We start from the raw sequence: 25,981 nt of genomic DNA on the forward strand, positions 1-25,981 counted from the left end.
GTCAGTAAATAGCAACACTAGATTATTCTTATTTATTGATGTTTGATTATACGACTAGTATGTGATATACTAACCTTTGGTCATTTGCTCCGCATTTCTTGGATTACAGGGTGTGGATTAGTGGTTTTTGGTTTTCACTGTACATCAGAATCACTTGATGGAGCCTTAAGAAATGAGACTCATCTTCAGAGATTCTGATTCATTTGATAATTGGCTTGGTTTGGAGCTGGGGCATTTTTCTTTTAAACTATCCGTGTGATTCTAATGTACAGCCAGGTTTGAGATGATAGGTCTAGCAGAGATAAACATTAGTTAGAGTGGCTATTGCTGTTATTATCTTGGTACTTCTATTATTAATGGATCATTAATTAAGCTCCTTTTTATATACTCAAGATGTAGACTGTATAGTAAAATCCCATTCTGCGTCTGGCTAAATGTGACTCTCCTGGGACTTTGGGGTTCTTGCTTCTGAAACATAGGGTAGTAAGTGTTGATGGTCACCCCCATTTAGCTATGTAGAGGTCAAAAGAAAAGAGTTAAGCCAGTTAATTATGTTTTATGTCACAAATTCCTAGACCTGCAGTGAACCAGAGAGATAATGTAGTCTAATGCCTTTTATTTAAGTAGATGAGAGAACTGAAGCCTAAAGAGGGGAAATAACTTGCCTAAGGGTGAATAGCTGGAAGACTGGAATTCAGAATCAAGTGCCCTGATTCCATTTCAGTAACTTTCCTACTCTACTTCCCTGACAATAAGTGTCTTAATTATATAGCTAGTTCAGACAAAGTTGGTTTTCAGAAATCAATGAACAAAGGATTTTATCTAATCTCTGGGCTTTTAAAAAGAGGAATAGAGGGCAGTATTTTGTGGCAGATAAAAGGGGTCAAGTCTTTATATAAACATTTTTTAGAACTTTATAGCTCACTTAATGGTTGACCTGAAGGCTAATACTGGTGGTGATATCTTAACCCTTCAAGGTCATTTGTAAATGTGTGGGGGTGGTGACTGGTGGGACTAGAGGGGATATATTCCAGGACCCTCAGTGGATGCCTGAAACTGCAGATAGTACCGAACCTCTATATACTATGTTTTTTCCTATACATACATAACCTATGTTAAAGTTTAATTTATAGGGATGCCATGGTGGCTCAGCAGTTAAGCATTTGCCTTCGGCTCACAGCGTGATCGCAGGATTCCAGGATCAAATCCCGCATCAGTCTCCTGGAAGGGAGCCTGCTTCTCTCTCTGTCTATGTCTCTGCCTCTCTCTCTGTGTCTTTCATAAATAAATAAAATCTTAAAATTTTTTTTAAATTTATAAATTAGGCATGGTAAAGTATTAACAGTAATAACTAATAATAAAATAGAATAGTTATAATAATATGTTATAATAAAAGTTATGTGAATGTAGTTTTCTCTCTCAAAAATCATATACCAAACTCACCCTTGTGATGATGTGAGGATAAAATGCCTACATGATGAGATGAAGTGAGGTGAATGATGTAGGCATTGTGACATAGCTTTAGGCTACTATTGACCTTCTCATGATGTGTTAGGAGAAGGATCATCTGCTTCCAGATGGCTGTTGACTGTGGGTAATGGAAACCTTGGAACATGAGACCACAGATAAGGGAGGACTACTACTGTACACTTGCATTTAAGGGACAGAGGACCAATGATTCTAAACCTTCTTCAATGTACTAGATAATCTCACATAGCCAAGAATTGTCCTCAAACTGTTGTAATGCTCCTGTTGGGAAAGACCGGGTTAAATCTAAATTCTTAAAGCCACACAGCAGCACCTTGAGAAATTTGTCCAATTTGAGACTGTGTGAAACAGACTGTCCATTTGTTGGATTAGGAAATTGCAAGTTTAGCAATGATGATATAAACACCATTATAGGAAACTAGCCAGTGATTTGCAAGGCAGCTTGTAGTTGCCAAGTTATTCCCAAAATCGATGGCTCTTATTGCAAAGACTGTGTGGTCAGTGGTATGAGTGCCTGAGAATATTTTTGCAAGCGCTTCTGTTGGAAAACTCATGCCCATAGCTTGTGGAAGAGCCATGGATTGAAGTGTGATCAGCAGTCTGAGGAGTTCCCACTTGCTTCTTAGCTATTTAATGTTTCAAAATAGAACACATGTTTTCCATTGATCCATTTCTAAGTCTTTTGTGGATATGGTATCCTTGGGGTTAATTTAAATTGAGTCAAATTTGCTTGATATTAGAGAGAACTTTGTTCTTGCACCTGCCACCAATTAGATAATGTGACCACAGAGAATTCATAAAAATTACCTCTTTGGACTCATTTTCTTCATCTATGAAAATGAAGATAGTGGTTCAGAAACCCTTTTTTCACTCTTTGAGCCCAGAGTTAGAGACTAGGTGAATTTAGGATTAGCTTCCTGAATGAACGATCTAATCTTTTATAGGCAATATAGATTAAAGGGGCAGCTGCATTTCTAAGAGGTGATTACTAAAGGTCATCTAAAACCAAGTAATGTGACTGCCATGGTATAGAATGAGAGTGGGCCTCTCAAGTTTAGGGCTTGGTTTTTTTATACTAAATGAAAAGCCTAATGGTCATGATGGGTAGGCAGGAATAGAAAATAGACTGTTCCAGAGATGGAGATGACTTGTATCACAAATTTTCTAGAGCATCACTGAAGGAGCATCGCTTTATGTCCGAGGGGTATCTGCCTGGCTCAGTCAGTGGAGCATGCAACTCTTGAGCTTGGAGTTGTGAGTTCAAGCCCCATGTTGGGTGTAGAGATAACTTAAAAATAAAATCAATCTAAGCTTTACAACCCAAACATTTGAAAATAATATCCTAAAAAAAGTATTGTGGAACTATATAAGCCTCATTGTAGACACCTGTGCTTTGGCTTGCTATTAATTAATTTAAGGATTTTATTTATTTATTCATGAGAGACACACAGAGAGAGAGGCAGAGACACAAGCAGAAGGAGAAGCAGGCTACCTCGGTGAGCCTGATGCAGAGCTTGATCCCAGAATCTCGGGATCATGACCTAAGCCAAAGGCAGACACTCAACCACTGAGCCACCCAGGTGCCCATTTACTTTTTACTTTTAGATAAGATCAGCAAGGGATTGATATGTCAGCTAGGCTGATAGATTTCTGAACCTCATTATTAATATTTAATTGAATATTTGAGAAGAAAGACCATTGAAGACTATAGGCATCTTCATTTTGAGAACTTAAGCATGATTTTGTAGGATATAATAGAGCTATCTGGTTGCATGAATAATGACATCTGTTCCTTGTGGGATGCCACTTGAAGTCAGATTGTTCTGAATATTTACAATGCAGGGTAAATCCAGATCACTCCATAATCATGCTATCAACCAAACAAAGACTGTAATCAGTTTTGTCAACTAGTATACTGAATTCTGTTTGAAATCCAGTTGGAAACAGGTGAGCCTCATAGTTGGGTCTCTCTTAGGGTAGTGTGATATCTTTAAACCTTCTTTATCCTATAATTCATGTTATAGTATTTGAAACCCTATCTCAGTTTTCCCTTAAGCTTCTTAAAATAAATGGCTAAAGTATCAAATAGCCAACATTTTATACTTAGCAAGGATGTTAATGATGATTTCATTTGAGAACAATCTGTAATTCCTGTTATTTTTGTATACATAAATCCATCATATGATGCTCTATAGATGGGTTAAAGATAGCAGTTGCTTCTTTGGTAGGAGGAAGAGATTAAGTTCACTCAGGAAAGGCTCCTTGAGGTGAGTTACATTACTATCTTTTTTCTGGTCTAGAAAGAAAAGTACTGTATCAACATTTCAGAAAATTTACAATCCATATATGCGATTGCCTATGAAGTGTTATTGACTTCAGAAAAATCTAAGTATTGAGTTTTAAAGCTATTTTGTAATTAGAAATAATCTGAAAAAAAAAAAAAGAAATAATCTGTAAAGTTTGTCCAATGATACCAGTTATGAAATACGGGTAATATACTGAGTTGGGGATCATCTCCTAGATGATCCTAGAAGTAGGCTTCATGTTCAACATGGACTTATGACCTCGAGATCAAGACCTGAGCTGAGATCAACAGTTGGATGCTTAACTATCTGAGCCTAGCCAGGCACCCCCTGGTCATATACTTTAAAAAAAACACAAAGAAGGAGATGGATGGGGGGATTGATGAAATAGGTGAAGGGAATTAAGAGAAGAGTACACTTAACTGTGACGAGCACTGCATAATTAATAGAGTTATTGAATCACTGTATTGTATACCTGAAACTGAATAGAACACTACTCATTTAATTATACTGGCACTTAAAATACATATCATAGAGCTGTACGGACCTTCATCTAGGAGAAATAGCAATGAGGTGAAGTTCTGAGAGGATCTGTGAGTGGCTTTCAGCTTTTGTTCCCATTGGGTCAAGAGGGAATTTTGGAAATTTAGGGGACAAAGATAGTGAGGTAAAGCTGATCTATTGCTACTACATCCTATCTTATTTTCCTTTTTTTTTTTTTTTTTAAGATTTTATTTATTTATTTGAGAGAGAGAAAAAAACATAAGCAGGGGGGAGAGGCAGAAGCAGGATCCCTGCTGAGCAGGAAACCAGACTCCGGGTTCAATCCCAGGACCCTGGGATCATGACCTGAGCTGAAAGCAGATGTTTAACCGACTGAGCCACCCATGTCGGGTTCTCTGCATGGAGCCTGCTTCTCCCTCTCCCTGTGTCTCTGCCCCTCTCTCTCTGTGTCTCTGATGAATTAAAAAAAAAGAAAAGAAAAAGAAAGAAAGAAAGTGGGAATACTTGAAAAAAAAACACAGATTATGAAACCATGTATACAGGATGATCTCAGTTCAGTGGAAAGAAATGCATGTATATATATATATATATATATATATATATATATATATACACACACACACACACACACACACACACACACACACACACATAGATAAGGATCCAGAAGACTATACAGTGGTATTAACAGGAGTAATCTCTGGTTGGGGGATATACAAGGCTTTATTTTTGCCTTCTTATATTTTGTTTTCAGGGTTTTCTTTTTTAAAGATTATTTATTTATTTATTCATGAGAGAGACAGAGAGAGAGAGAGAGAGAGAGGTAAAGCCACAGACAGAGGGAGAAGCAAGCTCCATGCAGGGAGCCTGACATGTGGGACTCGATTTAGGGTCTCCAGGATCACACCCTGGGCTGAAGGCGGCGCTAAACCGCTGAGCCACCAGGCTGCCCTGTTTTCAGGGTTTTTTTTAACGCTTCTTTAATAAAGCATTAGAGGGCAGCCCAGGTGGCTCAGCGGTTTAGCACTGCCTTCAGCCCAGGGCACGATCCTGTGTATGTTTTTATTTGACCTGGAAAAAAACTCTCTTTTTAGTCTGTCACTTTAAACTCCTGAGTATGAAGTGATTTTGTTTAAATCTAATAATGAGGGCAGCCCCGGTGGCGCAGTGGTTTGGCTCCACCTGCAGCCCCGGGTATGATCCCGGGGACCCGGGATCAAGTCCCATGTCAGGCTTCCTGCATGGAGCCTGCTTCTCTCTCTGCCTGTGTCTCTGCCTCTCTCTCTCTCTGTGTGTGTGTCTCTATGAAAAAATAAATAAATAAAATCTTTTAAAAAAATTTAAAATCTAATGGAGGTGAAGTTAAATACTTATCTGCAAAAGCTTTTGGCACAGTAAAATGTGCCATACTATGTAACATGATATTATTTATTATGGAGGAGTTCTCTTGGGAAGTAAAATTTTTTGACTGGAAAAACCTTTTTAAGTCTTTTGCATATTAGGATTTAAAACTTGCAACTTTAGATTTGAAAGGATTTTATTTTTTAAAAGATTATATTTATTTATTTGACAAAAAGCACACAAGCAGGAGGAGCAGCAGGCAGAGGCAGAGGGAGAGGGAGAAGCAGAAGCAGGCTCTCCATTGATCAGGGAGCCCAACCGGGGACTGTATCCCAGGACCCTGGGATCATGACTTGAGCGAGCAGAAGGCAGACACTTAACTGAGGCACCCTGAAAGGCTTTAATTACAGTACACATATACTATCAATATTATAATTCGGATGTTGAGAATAACCATTATTGAGGGGGCTGGAAATTTCTCATCTGTCTCCAAGCTTTAACATGGGAAATAAGGAAACTGGCTCTAGTTTTGGGTTTATATTATGGCTTTGCTTGTAGATGGGCCTGTGAGAATGTTCTTATGTTTTGGCTTTCTTCACATTTCTCATTCAGCTTCCCTGAGCTTTCTCCCTTCCCCCAGCAGCTTTCCAAACCCTTTACTCTCAATGCTCCTTCCTTGATATTCTGAGGTTCCCGGTTGCCATGGTGCCTCAGAAGTGAGTAGACAGAGAAGGTCATTATGAGATTGGTAACTTGGTACTCTCTGAAGGCAGTAGTTCGCTCTATTTCCCACCCACTCTTTCCATTCAGAAAATAGGAGCAGTCTGTGTATTATAATCTCCAGAGTTTTTCTATAAACTTAGCTAATTATAGAAATGAAATTATGAATATGGTAAGTAGGGCTTAGGACAGCCATTTGACAATGTTTATTATTTTTATTCCTCTAGTGCAATGCATACATTTTCCTCCTCCTTTCTTCCTGTGAACATAAAGTTGCAAATGAAGTTTACATTTACTACTTAAAACTTAAAATTATTAGATATATGCTTATTCTAGAAAAGTTTGAAATACAAAAAGCACGAAGAAATAGAAACAATTCAGAATATGATTGTCTAGCAATAATTGCTATTAATATTTGATGTTTTGAGGCACCCGGGTGGCTCATGGTTGAGCGTCTGCCTTTGGCTCAGATCGTGATCCCGGGGTCCTGGAATCTAGTTCTGCATCAGTCTCCCAGCAGGGAACCTGCTTCTCCCTCTGCCTATGTCTCTGCCTCTCTCTGTGTGTCTCTCATGAATAAATAAAATCTTTTAAAAAAAATTCTGATGTTTCTTTTTGGTGATTTTTACCCCATAAGGATACATTTCATTAAAAAACACATACATAAAAGGATGCCTGCATGGCTCAGCGGTGAAGCGCCTGCCTTTAGCCCAGGGCGTGATCCTGGAGTCCCGGATTGAGTCCCACATTGGGCTCCCTGCATGGAGCCTGCTTCTCCCTCTGCCCGTGTCTCTGCCTCTCTCGATCTGTGTGTCTCTCATGAATAAATAAATAAAATCTTACAAAAATAAAATAATTGGGATAGACACACAAGAAGCTCTTAGGAGTAGTAATTTGGGTGATTTCTAAGAAAAACATAATAAGCGATATCCTAATGAATAGACAGCTCTGTTATATGCTTTTTTTCATATAACAGCTTTTTCTCACGTCATTAACAATCTTTATAAGCATCTTTTTTAGCTTTTTATTTTGAAATCATTTTAAATTTACAGAAGAGTTAAAAAGACAGTACAGAGTTCCTGTGTATCCTTCACTCACCTTCCCCTATTAATATTTTCCATAACCATAGTACATTTATCTGGAGTTGTCAGATATAGCAAATAAAAAGTTAATTTTGATTGCCCAGTTAATTTTGAATTTCAGATAAACAACAAATAATTATTTGTATAAAAAATTAAATACTACAAATACTGCATTAGACCTACTTCCATAAAAAATTGTTTCCCTGAAATGCAAAAATTAAATGAGCATCCCGTATTTTATCTAGCAAACCTGTATTTATTAAAATGAAGTAGTTAACATGGATATAATACTTTTAGGTAAACTACAGATTTTATTTGGTTTTCAGCTGTGTCTCCACCCTTTCTAAGAGAGATCTACTGGACGATTTTAATTCCTGAGTTTGTCCATAGTGTTAGAATGGAATCATGCTTGTTTCTTTCCTTTTTTTTTTTTTACGATTTTGTTTACTTATTTATTCAGAGAGAGAGAGAGGCGGAGACACAGGCAGAGGGAGAAGCAGGCTCCACGCAGGGTGCCCAATGTGGAACTCGATCCTGGGTCTCCAGGATTACACCCCAGGCAGAAGGCGGCGCTAAACCACTGAGCCACCTGGGCTGCCCACATGCTTGTTTCTAAGTGGCTTTCCCTACAATAGGCTCTTTGGTCTCTGAGGCAGTTACTTCTTGACCATCCATTTTCTGTTTTCTGTAATTTTTTTTTTATTATTATTTTTTTTAATTTTAATTTTTTTTGTTTTCTGTAATTTTTTGACAAGTGTTACCTGTTAGGGACTTCTCTTTGATTTTCTTTGTTCTTACATCTTTATGCCTCTTTTTTTTATTGTCATTTTTGTGTGATATTTGGCAGAGAACAGTAATACATGAATGCTCAGTCTGCTACTGTCACCTGGTAGTTCCATTTCCTTCTTACCCTATTGTGGTTGTCTTCTGCTTCTACCACTTCTTTGAAACTACACATAGAAAACTCACCAGTGACCTCCTCATGGGCAGAATTTGACAGTGTTGACATTTCACTCATTCTTGAAACTACTCATGTTTTATTAAGTGTCTCTCAATTCTCCCTCTGACCCTTCCTTCTCAGGTGCTTGAATAGGCTTGGCTTTTTTCAGATGCCCCTTAATTGTTGATTTTCTGCAAAGCTTCCGGGCTGTAGCCCTCTTCTCTTAGGCTGCATCCTGTCTTGTGATCTACCTTAATTAATAGTACTGCCTTAATTAATTTCTCTGGTCTCCCAAGTCAGAAATCTGGTTATTATGTGAGATTCCCCTTTCCTCCACCCCTCACACCTAATTAGGTATGCTTTTTTTTTTTTTAAGATTTTATTTATTTGAGAGTGGGAAAGAACAAGTAGGAAGGAGGGGCAGAGGCAGAGGGAGAGGGAGAAGCAAACTCCCGCCAAGCAGGGAGCCCAATATGGGGTTTGATCCCAGGACTTTGGGATCGTGACCTGAGCCAAAGGTAGATGCTTAACCGATTGAACCACCCAGGTTCCCCTACCCCAGTAATTCTTGAATCCATTCCCTTCTTTGCATTGCCACTGCCATTGTTCTTGCTTTTATTACGTTTGGGTTATGGCAAGAGTATTTTAGTTCTACTCCAATCTCTTTTCCCTGTGAGTATAGCTCCATATGGCCATTGGAATCTTTCTGAAAGGTAAACTCATCATCTCAGCATTATTTCAATGGGTCCTTTTTACCAATAGGATATAATATTGTCTAGCCAAATATTATGTCAGGTTCTTAACATTCCCAATACAAGAGCTTTCATCATTATTATGGTGGGCTTGTTGAGATCTATAACGGTTAATAGTGTCTCAGATTTGTTTGAACTGAGTTTCAAAGGAATGAACAGAAAACGGGCAAGCAACAGAGATAAATATATTTATAGCAGGAACACTAGTGATGGTAGGGTTGACAACCTATGCAAAGGTACCAAACTGAGACAACTAGCATGTTTGGGCAATTATGAGTCACGGAGTATTACTGGAATGTAAGGGAGACAGGGTATTTAGTATCATGGAAGAAGAGGCGGGTAAGATAGAGTTGAGATCATTAAGCATCTTGCCTGTCATACTAAGACATACATAAAGTGGAAAACAGTATTTAGATATGGCTGTGCGACAGAATCATCTGTGGAGCTTTAAAATACAGCGTTTGTAAGCCCTGTGCCAGACTGCTTAACTTACAGTCATGGAGCTCAGCAGTCTACATGCTAATACTCTCCAGGTGAATCTGATAATGAAACCTGATCTGAGAACAACTTTCTCAGAGTTTAGAATAGTGTCTGGCATATAGCATATGCTTAATAAAAGTTTGTTGCATTGAAATTAAAGTTGTGCAAGTACATTATATCACTGTGAAGGGGACTATAAACATAGAAGGGAAAATCTTACGGATAAATCTACCTTTAAATGGAAGGAGGGGAGAAAAGGAGACAGGAAATGATCAATGAGATCGAAGGAGCACCCAAGAAAACCAAGGAAAACATAATTTTAAGGGGGAAGATGCATCATACAGTGTTGAATAGAACTGTAATAGAGAAAAAAAAAACTGAGAAAAAGCACTAGAGTTAATACATAGAAGGATCTTGGGGTGAACAGCTTTAGTAAATTGGCAAGAGATTAAGTTAGGGAATAAATGGTGGAGGAGTAGTAGTGTTGACATTATGTACCCTTTTAAGAAGTTGACGGCAAGGAAGGAAATAGGGCAGCTACTTGAGGGGATAGGAGGATTTTTCTCTTGTCGTTCTCTGCTGTTTTCTTATTAGAATGCCCTTCCCCTGACTATTGAAATTCCACTCATCCTTTTAGGTCATCACTTTTAAGGATCCTTCTCGAATATAGTCTGTGTGCTGTGAAGCTTTTCTTATTCTTTCCTCTATTTTGTTTTTCTCTTCTGGTTATTTGGCCATGCATTTTTCACAACAGCAATTGCATTCTTTCTTCATTGTCCTTAAGCTGTAGGACGCCCTTAAGTGTTTTCTAGACACACTTTGAGTTTGTAACTTTGCGTCATATTTCATTGAGAAAATAGAAACTATCACACCAGAAATTCTTCCTTCCAACACCTAATTTCAAATTTACTTGTATCTGTATTATTCTTATTTTTCCTTCATGTAACAAGGACTTCTTCCTTTGGTCATCCTCCTCCTCTTTATATTTTATTTTATTTTATTTATTTTTATTTTTATTTTTATTTTTATTTTTATTTTTATTTTTATTTTTATTTTTATTTTTATTTTTATTTTTATTCTTATTCTTATTCTTATTCTTATTCTTATTCTTATTTTATTTATTTTTTTCCAATGCAAACACACGAGGGTTTATTTACAAGCTCGAGCTTGGGTCCAAGTGTACCCGACACAGCAGAGCAGGGACTTGGACCCTCTTTATATTTTAAAATCCCTTTTTCTACTAAGTCATTCCCATTGGCATTCAGGCATGCTCTAATGACTCCTGTTTTTATAAAATCTTTCTTTGATAGCCACACTCCTTTTGGATTACTACCCTAATTGTCTGCCCCATGTCATGGTCAAGATTTTCAGAAGAGCTCCTACTTGGTCGTCTCCCATTCCTTTTTCAAGCTGCACTATTGTGTACTCTGCTCTTGAAACTGCTTACATGAAAAATCACCAGTGACTATTGTATTACTGAATTCAGTGGGTGCTTCTTAGCTCTCATCCTTTCAGGCCTCTTGGTAGCTCTGTACAGGTGATTACTTTTTCCTTGAAGCACACCCTTCTCTTTTCTCCTGAAAATCATGCTTTTTAAAAATCTTTCCTCCTGGGACACCTGGGTGGCTCAGCGGTTGAGCGTCTGCCTTCAGCTTAGGGCATGAACCATGGAGTTCCAGAATCAAGTCCCACATTGGGCTCCCTGCGAGAAGCCTGCTTCTCCCTGCCTATGTTTCTGCCTTCTCTTTGTGTCTCTCATGAATAAATAAAATCTTAAAAAATATATATCTTTCCTCCTATGTCCCTGGTACTCTCTAATCTTTGCAAGCTCTTCCTTTTTCATGTTATTTCCAACAATTAGTCCTGCTTGGCCTTGGACCTTCTTTTTCTTTTACTTGGTATACATTGTCTTCCTATAATAATCTCATCCCTTTGCTATTGTGTATATGCCAGTGACTGCCATTGTTTGTGATATCCATCCCATATCTGTCATCTGAGCTGAATTGTTACATTCAGCTATTTATGTGAAGTCTTCACTTGAATGTGAATAGATCTAAACTGTTTTCTTTTAAAGGAAGCTATACACCCAATGTAGGGCTTGAACTCATGACGCTGAGATCAAGAATTGTATGCTCTACTGACTGAGCCAGCCAGGCGCGTCCCTGGACCTGAACTCTAGATATCTCTCTTATCTTCAATAAATTCGATCATTCTATAATCTTCTACATCTTACTTAAAAATATTGCCTTGGGTCACTCTGCTTAAGTCATAAGCCTGGGGAATTGTGCTTCAGTTCTATTGATTTCTGTCTCCAATATTTCAATACATTCAGTTGCCATCACCTTAGTTAAGTTTTAGCCTATCAACTCTTGTTTGGGCTACTACTAGAATGGTCACTTTATTCTCTGTCTCCTGATTTTCTGTTGTGGCACTTAGCATAAGATACTAAATTCTTTTTTTTTTTTTTTTTTTTTAATTTTTATTTATTTATGATAGTCACACACAGATAGAGAGAGAGAGGCAGAGACACAGGCAGAGGGAGAAGCAGGCTCCATGCACCGGGAGCCCGACGTGGGATTCGATCCCGGGTCTCCAGGATCGCGCCCTGGGCCAAAGGCAGGCGCCAAACCGCTGCGCCACCCAGGGATCCCCAAGATACTAAATTCTTAACTGGATTATGGGGGTCCTGAATGAACTGACTTCTGTCAGCTTCCATGTGTTGACAGTGCTTCAGTCATCTGGCCTTTCAATTCCTGTAGTGTGCTTGTCTTTCCTCCCTGAGGACCACACATGCTTGTCCTTCTGCCTGGATTCTCGTTTACTCTCTCAGTAAGTACTTGAGGCCTTTTTTTTTTTTTTAAAGGTTTCAGATTAAATCTCACTTCCTCAGAGAGGCCTGCTATTATTATTCATAATCTTTTTGTTTTTCTTTCAAAGGACTTACTGCAATTTTAATATTTTCTTTAGCATATTTATTTGATTGCTTGTATCTATTACACTGTAACCAATGTGAGGGCAGAGATCATACATGTTTTGTTTGCAGTTGCATACCCAGCACTTTCTATAGCACATAGTAGGCACTCAATAGATACTTGTTGAATACATGGGAGAAATATAAAGATTGGCTAGGGGCAGTCACAAAAAGTAATAGTATCTTAAATTATGCATATATATTCAATCTTTTTAGTAGATTTAGGATTATTTGGATTTTCTGTTTCTTGTTGGGTGGAATAGAAAATTATTTTTCAAAGGATTTATCATTTGAATCAATTTTCAAATTTATTGACGTAAACTTTATAATAACATACTCATTTCTTTTTAACGTTTTAGGATTTGTAGTGAGTTTCCTCTTCATCATTGCTGATACTGGGTTACTGTTTTCTCTCTTTTTTTTTCTTCCTTCCTTCCTTCCTTCCTTCCTTCCTTCCTTCCTTCCTTCCTTCCTTCCTGATTTCTTTCTTTCTCTCTTTTCTTCTTTTTCTTTTTCTTTTTCTTTTTTTTTCTTTTTCTTTTTCTTTTTCTTTTTCTTTTTCTTTTTCTTTTTCTCCTTCCTTCCTTCCTTCCTTCCTTCCTTCCTTCCTTCCTTCCTTCCTTCCTTCCTTCCTTCCTTCCTTCCTTCCTTCCTTTATAATTTTACTCACTTGAGAGAGAGAGAAAGCACAAGCTGGAAGAGTGCCAGGGGGAGAGGGAGAAGCAGGCTTCCCCTGAGCAAAGAGTGTGACTCAGAGCTCAATCCCAGGACCCTGAATCATGACCTGAGCCAAAGGCAAATGCTTAACTGACTTGAGCCACCCAGGCACCCCATGATGTGATGATTTTTTTTTTTTTTTTTTTAAGATTTTATTTATTTAGGGCAGCCTGGGTGGCTCAGCGGTTTAATGCTACCTTTGGTCCAGGACGTGATCCCAGAGTCCCGGGATCAAATGGGTATGGTCAAATTTTTTTAAAAATCAATTTCTGTTGTATTTATTTATATTTGTTTTTAAGTAAGCTCTATGCTCAACATGAGGCTTGAATTCATGACTCTCTGTCACATGCTACACTGACTGAACCAGCTATATGGTCAGTTTTAATAAAGTTTCATAGCATTTGCAAAGGATGTGTGTTTTGCAGTTATTGGTTACAGAATTCTATATACGTAGGTTGAGTTTTTCAGTTGTGTTGTTCCTCAGTATCTTTGACCTTTCTTCCCCCTACTTGTTCTGTCATTTGGTAAGAAAGGAATAAAATATCTTGCTACCAGAATCTTATAAATCAATAAGAAAAAGATATTTCAGTGTCTTCTTTTTAATGGAAATACAGTTGGCATACAATATTATATTAGTTTCACATGTGCAACATAGTGATTCAGTGTTTATATACATGATCACAAGTCTAGTTACCATCTATCATCATACAAAGTAATTATAGATTATTGACTATATTCCCAATACATCCATGTGACTTATTTATTTTGTAACTGTAAGTTTGTACTTCTTAATCCCCTTGCACTTATTTTGCCCTTTCCCCCCACTCTCTTCGCCTCTGGCAACCACCAGTTTGTTTTCTGCATTTATGAGTTTGTTTCTGTTTTGTTTGTTTTGTTTCTTAGATTCCACATATAGTGAAATCATAAGATATTTGTGGTTTCTCTTATTTTACTTACCATGATACCTGCTAGGTCTGTCCATGTCATTGCAATTGGCAAGATTTCATTCTGTTTTTTAGCTGAGTAATATCCATTGTCTATGTATGCCACATCTTCTTTACATTCATGTATTGATGGATACTTAAGGTTTCCTTATCTTACTGTAAATAATGCTGCAATGAACATAGGAGTGTGTATGTCTTACCAAATTAGTGTTTTTGTTTTCTTGAGGGAAATACCGGAGGTGGAATTGCTGATGGTATGGTAGATCTATTTTTAATTAAAAATTTTTTTAAAATCTATTTTTAGTATTTTGAGAAGCCTCCATATTTTTTTTCCATTTTCCATACCTCCCAATAGTGCACAAGGGCTCCCTTTTCTCTGCATCCTTGTCAACATTTATTATTTCTTGTCTTTTTAATAAAAGCCATTCTAACAGATGTCAGGTGATAATCTCATTGTGGTTTTTTGATTTGCATTTCCTGGATGATTAGTGATGTTGAGAGTCTTTTCATTTGTCTGTTGGCCATCTGGATGTCTTTGGAAAAATGTCTATTCACATCCTCTTCCCATTTTTTAATTGGATCTTGGGGTTTTTTGGTATTGAGTTGTATTTTTTTTTTTAAGAGATTTTATTTATTTATTCATGAGAGACACAGAGAAAGAGAGACAGAGACACAGGCCGAGGGAGAAGCAGACTCCCTGCAAGGAGCCCGATGTGGGACTCGATCCTGGACCCCGGGATCATGCCCTGGGCCAGCTGCTCAACTGCTGAGCCACCCAGGCATCCCTTGTATGGGTTCTTAATATATTGTGGCTATTAACCCTCACCAAATACATCATTTGCAATATCTTCTCCCATTCAGTAGGTTGCTTTTTTGTCTTGTTGTTAGTTTCCTTGATGTTTCAGTGTCTTATAAAGACATTTCAACCCATTAGAAATATGGGGAAAAGACTTGAACTTTACAAAAGAAGATATCCAAATATAAAGTAAACTTATTAACAGTGTTCAATATTCTTGGTCATCGGGGATTTGTGACTTAAAATTCCAATGAATTAAATACCACTCCAATTAAAAAGCTTATTATTAAAGGACTCACAGGGATCCCTGGGTGGCGCAGCGGTTTGGCGCCTGCCTTTGGCCCAGGGCGCGATCCTGGAGACCCAGGATCGAATCCCACGTCAGGCTCCCGGTGCATGGAGCCTGCTTCTCCCTCTGCCTATGTCTCTGCCTCTCTCTCTCTCTCTGTATGACTATCATAAATAAAAAAAAAAAAAAAAAGAAAAAAGAAAAAATTAAGGACTCACAGTATTAAGCATTCACAAGGATGTGGGGTTCATGGAACTCCTACATTGCTGGTGGGAGTGTAAATTGGCCCAACTACTTTAGAAGACTATCTGGTAGTATCTTTTAAAGTTAAACATACACATACTCTGTCAACAAGCAAGTCTACTCCTGGGTATTTACTCAAAAGAAATGAAAGCATTTGTTCACCAAAAACCAAATACAAGGATGAATGTGGTCAAGAGTCACAAACAACTCAAATATCCATCAGTAGATGATTTATGAAATAGTCACACAATGTAGTGATGAAATACATTCAGAATGGCATTATATTTATGAAGTTCAAGAATAGGTAAAACTGATTTGTAGTAATGAATTAAGAATAGTGTTTACTGGGCAGCCCGGATGGCTCAGTGGTTTAGAGCTGCTTTCAGCCCAGGGCCTGATCCTGGAGACCCAGGATTGAGTCCGATGTCGGGCTCCCTGCATGGAGCCTGCTTCTCCCTCTGCCTGTGTCTCTGCCCCTCTCTCTCTCTCTTTCTGTCTCTGTGTCTCTCATGAATAAATAAAAATCTTAAAAAAAAAAAAAGAAAAAGAATAGTGTTGACTGGAAAAGGAATGCAAGGGAGCCTTCAGAGACTCTGGAAATATTCTGTGTCTTAATGGAGTGGTTGGTTATGTGGTTATATACATATGTAAGATTGAGTGTATGCTTAATATTTTTGCTCTTTATTATATGAAGTTATATCTCAAAAAGTAAGTAAAACAGGATTTCCAACTATAGCTGAGTAAGGGTCAATAAATTCATAACCCAAAAAGCAACAGTAAGTCTTGACAAAACCATTTCAGCACCCTTGAAATCAACCAAAAGGCATACAGCAATCTGAGAAAAGATTGTTTAAAAAACTGCTAAATTTCAGTAAGAACAGTAGGAGTTTGTGGTGTTCTTCCCTAGGCCTGTTCCCATTCCCTCCCCTCAGCCTGGGTTGGTGTGGAGATTTTGCCAATGGAGGTAAACCATCCATCAGATTGCCAGTTTTGATGCTGAGGTTGAAGGGAGCTTACTCACTTTGGGTAGTAGATGACACCCACGACCATTGCTCTTGTCAGTGGAAATTATTATCTTGGCATTGGCTTGGTCGGTGGGCCAATGGTTCTACTAGATTGAGGTGTGTTTGTAGTTGGAACAGCATATTGCTGGCTGAGGTTGCGTGCATGCAGAGTAGACATGACAAGGCCTGATAGGAAGTAAATCCAGAGCAGACTTGAAATGTCCCGAACTGTGAATGTGCCATCCTACCCCACACACAGACACATGAACAGAGTATAGAAGCCATACTGGCTTCAGGTATTTAAACATAACCCCTGCTTAATCACTGGGAGACATCTAAGCTAAACCCTAGAAGACAGGTTTCAACATAAAAACAAGCAATAAAAAGAAAATTAACTGAGACATCGTGGCTTAACACTTAGGGGTAGACAGATTTCACAAATTTAGCCCAGGCAAACTATTAAAGCCAAGGAAGTAAGGGACATAGAGAGGAAATAATAGTAACAAAACAACCTTCATAGGTGAAAGAAAGCTGAATCTTGACATGACATGCTACAATAAATTATTTAATACATTGAGTCTTCAACAAAATCATGAGACATGAAAAGAGGTAACGTAATGTGACCCATATTTAGGAAAATAAGTCCATAGAAACTGTCTCCAAGTTTCCCTAGATGCTGGATTTAGCAGACAAAATCTTAAAAACAGCTATTGTGAATGTGTTAAAGAACCAAAGGAGGGACACCTGGGTGGCTCAGCAGTTGAGCGTCTGTCTGCCTTTGGCTCGGCATGATCCCGGGGTCCCAGGGTCCTGGGGTTGAGTCCTGTATCGGGCTTCCTGTAGGGAGCCTGCTTCTCCCTCTGCCTGTCTCTGCCTCTCTCTCTGTGTCTCTCATGAATAAATAAATAAAATCCTAAAAAAAAAAAAAAAAAACAAAACCTAACAAACAAAGGAAAACATGTTTAAAGAATTTTTTTTAAAGTATGACAACAGGGAATCAATAAAGTCCTTAGTAAGGAGAAAGAAATTACAAAGAGACAAATGTCATCAAAGAGGATATACAGATAGCAAATAAGAACATGAAAAGATGTTTAATGTCATTAGCTCTTAGAAAAGTGCAAATTAAATAACAATGAGATATTAATTACTACACACCTATCAGGTTGGTTAAAATAAAAAATAGTTGACGACGTCAAATGTTTGCAAGAGTATGGAGAAATGGGATCATTTGTACATAGTTGGTGGAAATGTAAAATGAAACAACCGCTCTGGAATATAATTTGGAAAAAAATTTTTTTTAAAGATTTTTTTTTTTAAAGTAATCTCTACACCCAACTTGGGACTTGAACTTAATAACCCTGAGATTGCAAGTTACATGCTCTATTATCAGCTGAACCAGCCAGGCACCCCTGGAAATTTCTTATAAAACTAAGTATTTACCGTATGATCCTGCAACTCCCCATGAAAGCACATGTGCATGGATGTCCTCAGCAATATTATTCTTAATGCCACAAAGTGGAAGCAATCCGGTATCCATCAACTGATCAATGGATAAACAGAATGTGATATATCCATACAATGGAAAATTAATTGTCCATCAAAAGAAATTAAGTACGAATACTTGCTACAGCACTAAAAGCATTATGCTAAGTGAAAAAAGCCAGTCACAAAAGACCATGTATTATATCATTCCATTTGTGTGAAATAATCAGAATCTCTAAGGACAGAAAGTAGATTAGTCAGCCTAGAATAGTGAGGGGTTGGGGGAAATATGGAGTGACTGTTACTTGCTTGCTTTGAGGTTTCTTTTTGGGGAGAATGAAATGTTCTATTTTATTTTGTGATAACGGTTCATAACTGAAAATATTAAAAACCGTTGAATTACTACTTTAAATGGTTGAAATATATGCTGTGTGAATTATATCTCAATAAAGTTGTTAAATTTCAAAATGAGTTTAGCAAGATCACAGGCTATATACAAAAACTGAATTATATCAATAAAGTTGTTAAATTTCAAAATGAGTTTAGCAAGATCACAGGCTATATACAAAAATCAATTGTATTTGTATAAACTAGTTAGCAATAAATGAGCAAAAAACAAAATTAAAATAATTTCATTCATAATGGCATCAAAAAGAATAAAATACTTAGGAATGCATTTAACAAAATAAGTGTAAAAATTGAGTATTAAAAATTATAAAACAGGAGCACTTGGGTGGCTCAGTCAGTTAAGTGTCTGACTCTTGATTTTGGCTTGGGTCATGATCTCAGGGGTTGTAAGATAGAGCCCCACATCAGGCTCGGTGCTCAGCATGGAGTCTACTTGAGAGCCTCTCTTCTCCCTCTGCCCCTCCTGCTCATGCTCTCTCTCTCTCTTTCAAATAAATAAATAAATAATATAAAACATTGCTGAGAGAAACTAAAGACAAAAATAAATGGAGAGACAGTCCATGTTCAGGGATTGGAAAAGTCAGTATTGTCAAGACGGCTCTTTTTCCTAAATTGATCTGTAAACTCATAATCCATATCAAAGTCCCAGTAGGGTTGTTGGTTTTTTTTTTCCTTTCTAGAGTTTGACAAGGTGATCCTAAAATTTATATGAGAACCCAGAGGACCTAATAGAGCAAAGTTGGAAGACTTGTACTACCTGATTTCCAAACTTACTCTAAAGCCAAAGTTTTCAAGGCACTGTGGCATGTTGCAAGGATAGGCATATAGATCAGAAGAACAGAATTTAGAGTCCATAACTAAACCTTTTTATATACGGCAAGTTGATTTTCAAAAGAGGACTATCATTGATCCAAGATTTCTCTGCTTGGGAAAGCCCGAATGTAAAACGGTCTCTCGCGGTGTGTTCTGCAGTATCACTCAGACTGTGCTGCAATCCAGCCAGCTCATGCATCACTGTCTTCTGGATAAACTGCTACGTCATCCTTGGTGCTTGGCATGTTACAATGCTGGGATCACTGTGGGCTTCTAGTTGGATTTTGTGCCAGGTACGTGTCTACTTTGGACACTCTATTCATGGTAGATTAAAATGAGGATGCTTAATTTGGAGGAATGAATGTGGCTTTTTATTTCTTGTGTTCTAATATTACAGAAGGATTGTGAGCAGCATCCATAAAAGATTAGAAATTCAAGCTTTGTTTTTAGATCTGGGTGTGCTGTGTTAGTGTTTGGTTGTTTTAGGAAGATCCTCCTGGTGAAAGGAAGCACAAACTCGATTATTCAGTGTACCTTTTTAATGTTTTTCTGATACAATCAAATGTAAAATAGCCTGCTTTATTCTATGCTCAGGCTTTAAATGGTTTTTGGATGTTGACCTTATATAACAAAGGCAGAGAGTGATTCTCTTTTGGAAACTGCCTACATCTGGAGACACTTAGAGATGCCTGTAAAATCAAACTGGTTATACATCTGTGGTCACTGTAATTGTTTTGAACAAAGACCTCAGTGCTCTATTTTTGAGACGTATTATTCTGAAGAGTCGTAAAGATAAGGACGGCTCCTCTGCATCAGCTTGTTTCTTCAAAGGAAAAAGTAAACTAGACTGACTTTATCGGACATTGGCATAGCATGTAAGGAATGATGTGAAGTGGTACAGACCAGAAAACAGCCCAGGACGTATATTTTCTTTTATGGTGGTCATGTTGAGTGGCCTGATTGAATCTTTTCAGGTTGAGTTGTTTGAATTTCCCTAGTATCAGGGCTTCTTTGCCTTAACCATGTCTTTTCTTTCTTTCTCTCTCTCTCTTTTTTAAAGATTTTATTTATTTATTTGAGAGAGAGATAGCAAGAGAGAGCATGAGTAGGGAGGAGAGGGAGAAGCAGGCTCTCTGTCAGCAGGGAGCCCTACGTGGGGCTTGATCCCAGGAGATCCTGCGATCATGACCTGAGCTGAAGGCAGACACTTAACCAACTGAGCCACCCAGGTGCCCCAATCATCTCTTCTATGTGATCATTTATTTCTATCTCTGCTCCAGCTTATTTGTATACTTCTGTTTGGGAGGGTTTTTCTGGAAGATTAATAGGTTCTTAGCATAGTTGGTATCAAATTATTAACTATTTCTATCTAGCATTTTGGTGGGAAAGAATTTTTCTGTGGTGCGTGAATCAGGTTACCAAGTGACTTTAGAGAATTATATTCTTCTGAGGGCTTATCATAGGAAGTTGTGATTCTGTGTTGGAGTTTTTCCCATTACAAGGGAGCAATAGCATTAACATCAATTTTATTAAAAGCTAAAGTGGGACTTTGACTCAGCTACTGTTAATTTAAGAGATCTGTCTGTCGCTGGCAGATTTGCTTTTGTAGCAATATACATGTCCCACTAGCCTTTCTAGGCGGAGTTTTTCCTTTCCTGCTTAATCTAGGTTAGACCTCTTATGTCTAAAATGTTTGGGCCCCCCTTTTCCTTTCATGTATTTTATCCACGTCTTTTCTATATCCTGTTTGTCCCAGCTCCATTCTTACTCTCAAATTTGGGAGAATAAAATCTCAGATATTGTTGCTTTAAAAAAGGTTTTTGCATTCATGTATCACTACTTTGGCTTGAAAATTAGAACTGTGGCTCCCACTTTATTAAAAGTTCCTTAGTAGTGGCATGTCCTGTCCTTTCTACTTGCTTTCTTTACCACTTGACCTGCTTTTTTCTCTTCTCGCAGGCTGATAATCAGTATTATTTGTTTTGATTGGATCTCAGAAATTACCTGCTTAGGCTGTGTGCTTTCCTTACCCTCTGGATTTCATGACCCCATTATTCTCTTGACTTAGTTGTCCTTATAAAGTTGTCTTCTTTTTGCCTGAGGCCCTCCCTGTCATGTGCTCCTGGCAGCCAGGAGAGACTATGGAGCTTTTCTCTGGTGACTGTCAGAAGAAAGTGACTGTTGTTGAAACACGTTTGCTGCGGGTAATGCAGAGCTAAGATCGGTCTTCTAGTTATACAAGCTTTTATATTTCTCCCCCTCACCTCTTAGTCCTCTGGGGAAATCAGCCAGTTCTGTTTGTGAACCCAATTGAGGGAGAAAATACAAAAAGGAAGAAAGGTGGGATAATAGGGAAATGGGGGACGGAGTAGACAAAAAGACTGTAGTTTGAAGCCATCAGGAATACTCCAGTCTGACTGAAGCAGGGCCAAGAAGTAGGCAGAAGGCACGGTATCTCTTGTCCTCCTGGGTTTTAAGCACCTGCAACAGGGGGACAGACTGCAGCTTGTGTTTAGAAGACTGAAGCCAGAAGAAAAAAGATCTTCCATTCCTTTGCCATCTTGGTATGGAGGGTTCTGCAGAGGAAGTTAAGGAGATGAGATATTACATGCTTCAAAGGTAAGTTTTAGTATGCCATCTTTGGGCAATATATACCTTTAAAAAACAGTAAGGTATTGACAGCTAAGCCCTGGAACTTAGGAGGAATTTGATTCGATGATTTTTTTTTTTTTTTTTTTTTTTTTTTTGTATCTTTAAGAAACTTATTTTGAAGGAAAGGAATAAAAACTCTCATAATTGCTCCTGGATTTCTAAACCTTTCTTTTACAATCAGAATTTGAATCAAACATACCCAAGCACATAGTTGATGTTGTAGCTATCTTGAAAATTAACACCCCTGCACAGACCTTGCTGTCCTGTTCTCACGTTCAGGGATCTCACTCAGTCTACGTCAGACTTGCTCACTGACTGGGGCTGATTTTTCGAGTGAAGTCTCTTCACCTACTGCAAAGGAAGATATCAATTCTGTGTAGTATGAAAAGAATTGATACCTCCCTGTGGAAGGCAGTTTGGAGAAAACTTTTTTAAAATGTGTCTCTGGGGCCAGGGAAGGTACCTGCCACCATTGCCCTTGAATGTCATAGTGGGCAGCCTGACTGGGGTTGTTGAGGGGGCCAGACTCTCTCACCCTGGGATCTTCTTCCTGCCTGTAGAACTTGAGGCTGAGGAGGAAGTGAGTCAGGCCTTCTTGGCGTTCTTCAAGCCTCCTGCAGGTCTGTGCCTCACCATCAGAGGATTATCATGAAAGAGCTGAATGATGGCCTCAATAGCAGTCAGCAAGGCCTCCATTTTCTTTTTTTATTTCCTTGTTTTTGCAATCTAGAATTTTTATTCCAAACAATATTACCTGAAAATTAAACTGGACCTTTGTGGAAATAGAAAATAAGCAATAAACACCGAGTTGACAAAATTTGTTTTTAGAACAATTATCCTTTCCTTTTCATTTGACCTCTTCTACTCTGGGGGAAAATCATGCAGAACTTCCATTAAGTGTCGAATAAGTAAAGAGCATTTGATATATATATATATATAAACATACATATATAACATTGTTTTACTTTATATATCTATATAACATACATATACATACACACACATTTATCAGCAAAACATACGTATACATATTACACCGAGTTTTGGTTTTCTGTGGGTGAATATAAGGTGATCTGTCTACTGTTTCCATGGGGACATCCTTCCTGAAGCAGTTCATTCTCTGATTTAAACTGTCATAGGGAATCCCCTTCTCTTTTCTTTAATGGCTCTTCTGTTTCTTACATCTCTTCTTTTCCTTTGTCTTGTTTTACTTCATCCTTTTGGAGGATAACATTCTCTAATAGCTTCTTGAGAAAAGATAGATGAGAGGTAAAGATACTGAGATCTATTCTATCTTTATACTTGATCCCCTTGTTTTCAGCATGGTACCTTACTGCAGAATATGATATGTGAAGGATATCATCATTAAAAGTAAGATAGATTTTTCTCCCTGCTTTGATTATAAATGATCCTCAGAACACTCTAAACCATTGATTAGATCTTATGGCCAATCCCTTTTCCACTTTAATTTCATCATTAAAGACTCTGCTTCCTTTCTTGTCTTATATCTGGTAGTTCCTTATTGATTCTTTTTTTTAATGATTTTTATAGATTTATTTATGTATTTTAGAGGAGTGAGGGGCACAGGGAAAGAGAGAATCTCAAGCAGACTCCCTGCGGAGCACAGAGCCTGATGTAGAGCTCAATCTCAGGACCTGAGCTGAAATCAAGAGTTGATTGCTCAACCAACTGAGCCACTCAGGTGCCCCAAGCTCCTTATTGATTCTAAGTTATAACTTACTATCCCTTCATTCCCTCTCTAAATAACTGACAGCTGATTTCTTTTTTCTTTCCTTTCCTTTCCCTTTCCCTTTCCTTTTCCCTTTTTCCCTTTTTCCCTTTTTCTTTTCTTTCCTTTCCTTTCCTTGACAGCTGATTTCTGAGGAGGAGTGTGTTTGTGTTTAAATTTAGATATATAGGGCAGCCCGGGTGGCTCAGTGGTTTAGCACCACCTTCAGCCTAGAGTGTGATCCCGGAGACCTGGGATCGAGTTCCATGTCGGGCTCCCTGCATGGAGCCTGCTTCTGCCTGTGTCTTTGCCTCTCTCTCTCTCTGTCTCTAATAAATAAATAAAATATTTTAAAAAATAATAAATTTAGATGTATAGAATCATCTAACATAATCCTTCCTGGCACACTCATTGGTCCATTTGTGGCCTACTATTATTTATTTATTTGGTTAGTTATTGTATTATTTTAAAAAATAATGTATAAAAAGAATTTGAAAACCCACCACCGAAAACAAAGATTGGTCCCTGGCCATCACCTGGATTTAACCATGTGTTCTCTTGTTCTCAGCCCTTCTCCCACCCAGATAATTATTTTCCTTTATCACTTTTTCATCATATTCTTTTATCTTTCTGTTTATGTAGTTTTATTTTATCTATATGTGTCTCCCAAAAATGTATATAATTTTAGTTGTTTTAACTTTATATGTTTTTAAATTTATAATCTGTACATAGTTTTCTTTATATTGATATTTGTGGACTTCTTGTATATTAATTCTGGGTACTTGATTGAGGTCTCCTATTATTTCTAATAATGCAGAATCTTTTGTGTTTTCTATGTAAACAATTATATCACTCACAAATTATGACAGTTTAACTTCCTCCTTTGTAATCCTAATGCCTCTAACTTACTATTTTTTTTTTTTTTCATTTTATTGCACTAGCTGAGAAGTCTAACAGAGTTTTACATTGTGGGTTTTTTTTTTTTTTTAAGATTTTATTTATTCATGAGAGAGACACAGAGAGAGAGGCAGAGACACAGGCAGAGGGAGAAGAAGGCTCCATGCAGGGAGACTGATGTGGGACTCCATCCCTGGGCTCCAGGATCACACCCTGAGTCAAAGGCAGACACTCAACCAATGAGCCACCCAGGTGTCCCACATTATGTATTTTTATTTATTAGAGAGAGAGAGAGAGAGAACATGAGCAGGGGTGGGGGCAGAGGAGAGGGAGAAGCAGACTCCCCACTGATCAGGGAGCCTGATGTTGGGCTCAATCTCAGACCCTGAAATCATGACCTGAGCCAAGGGCAGACGCTTAAGTGACTGAGCCACCCAGGTGCCCCATTTATGGGTTTTCTAATAAACCATCCTTGCATACCTAGGACAAATTCACCTTGGTCATGGAATAACTTTTTTTTTCCTTAATATTTTGCCCATCCTGGCACCAATACCCTACTATTTAGAATATTTTATTTAAGAGTTTTGCATTAGTAGTCACAAAGAAAGCGGACCTAGATTTTCCCTATTGTGTGACATATTTGTCTGCCTTTTTTTTTTTTTTTTTTTTTTTTTTTTTAGATTTTATTTATTCATGAGAGTCAAAGGGAGAGGGAGAGGCAGAGACACAGGCAGAGGGAGAAGCAGGCTCCATGTAGGGAGCCTGACATGGGACTCGATTCCAGGTCTCCAGGATCATGCCCTGGGCCAAAGGCAGCGCTAAACCACTGAGCCGCCTGGGCTGCCCTATTTGTCTGGTTTTGGTATCAGTGTTACTCTAGCTGAGGAGTTTTACTTCTTTTCTTTAAGATTTTATTTATTGATTCATGAGAGACACACAGAGGCAGAGACATAGGCAGAGGAAGAAGCAGGCTCCCTGCGGGAAGCCTGATATGGGACTCGATCTCAGGGCCCCAGGATCATGACTTGAACCAAAGGCAGACATTTAGCCAACTGAGCCACCTAGGTACCCCAATTTCAAATATTTTTTAAAGTTTTTTTTTTTTTAAAGGAGGAACATCTTATAATTGATGAAATATGACATATTATGCCGCCTTGTAAAGTTTTTGGTTTTGGAGTTATTGATTTTGAAATGCCTATGAAATACACAAATAAAATGCTTAGTAGGCAGTTAAAACTGTCATTTCATAAGAAAAAATGGAGGCCAGAGATACAAAGGTGAAGGTCATCCATGTGCCAGAATCATGATCCAGTAACAGCCTTGCTATTTGCTTAGCATTCCCAGTCTCTGTTATCTTGGCCATCTCATTTCCTCCAGTCCTTTGCCTATCTCTTTGTGATGGCATCTGTTGGTAAGCCTTAATATT

At 38.1% G+C, this 25,981-nt stretch overlaps 2 protein-coding genes across 16 annotated transcripts in view; one reads left to right on the forward strand and one right to left on the reverse strand.

The window, feature by feature from the left end:
* Window positions 1–1,581, reverse strand: part of C16H17orf78 (chromosome 16 C17orf78 homolog) — a 47,956-nt gene extending 46,375 nt beyond the window's left edge. The window contains 1 exon segment of the mRNA XM_072779622.1: window positions 1,444–1,581. Within this exon segment, the coding sequence (XP_072635723.1) occupies window positions 1,444–1,567 (124 nt within the window). The 5' untranslated portion in view covers window positions 1,568–1,581.
* The window catches only part of ACACA (acetyl-CoA carboxylase alpha), a 284,702-nt gene that overhangs the window by 65,330 nt on the left and 193,391 nt on the right, over window positions 1–25,981 (forward strand). The window contains exon 1 of one of the 15 annotated variants that reach the window (XM_072779620.1): window positions 20,167–21,896. The exons of the other annotated variants lie outside the window; for them this stretch is intronic. Coding sequence (XP_072635721.1) covers window positions 21,844–21,896 — 53 coding nt within the window. The 5' untranslated portion in view covers window positions 20,167–21,843. Of the gene's footprint in view, window positions 1–20,166; window positions 21,897–25,981 lie in introns of those variants that run through there. 15 annotated transcript variants of the gene reach the window in all.

Source organism: Canis lupus, chromosome 16, assembly GCF_048164855.1.
Source record: "Canis lupus baileyi chromosome 16, mCanLup2.hap1, whole genome shotgun sequence".
NCBI classification, from domain to species: Eukaryota; Metazoa; Chordata; class Mammalia; order Carnivora; family Canidae; genus Canis; species Canis lupus.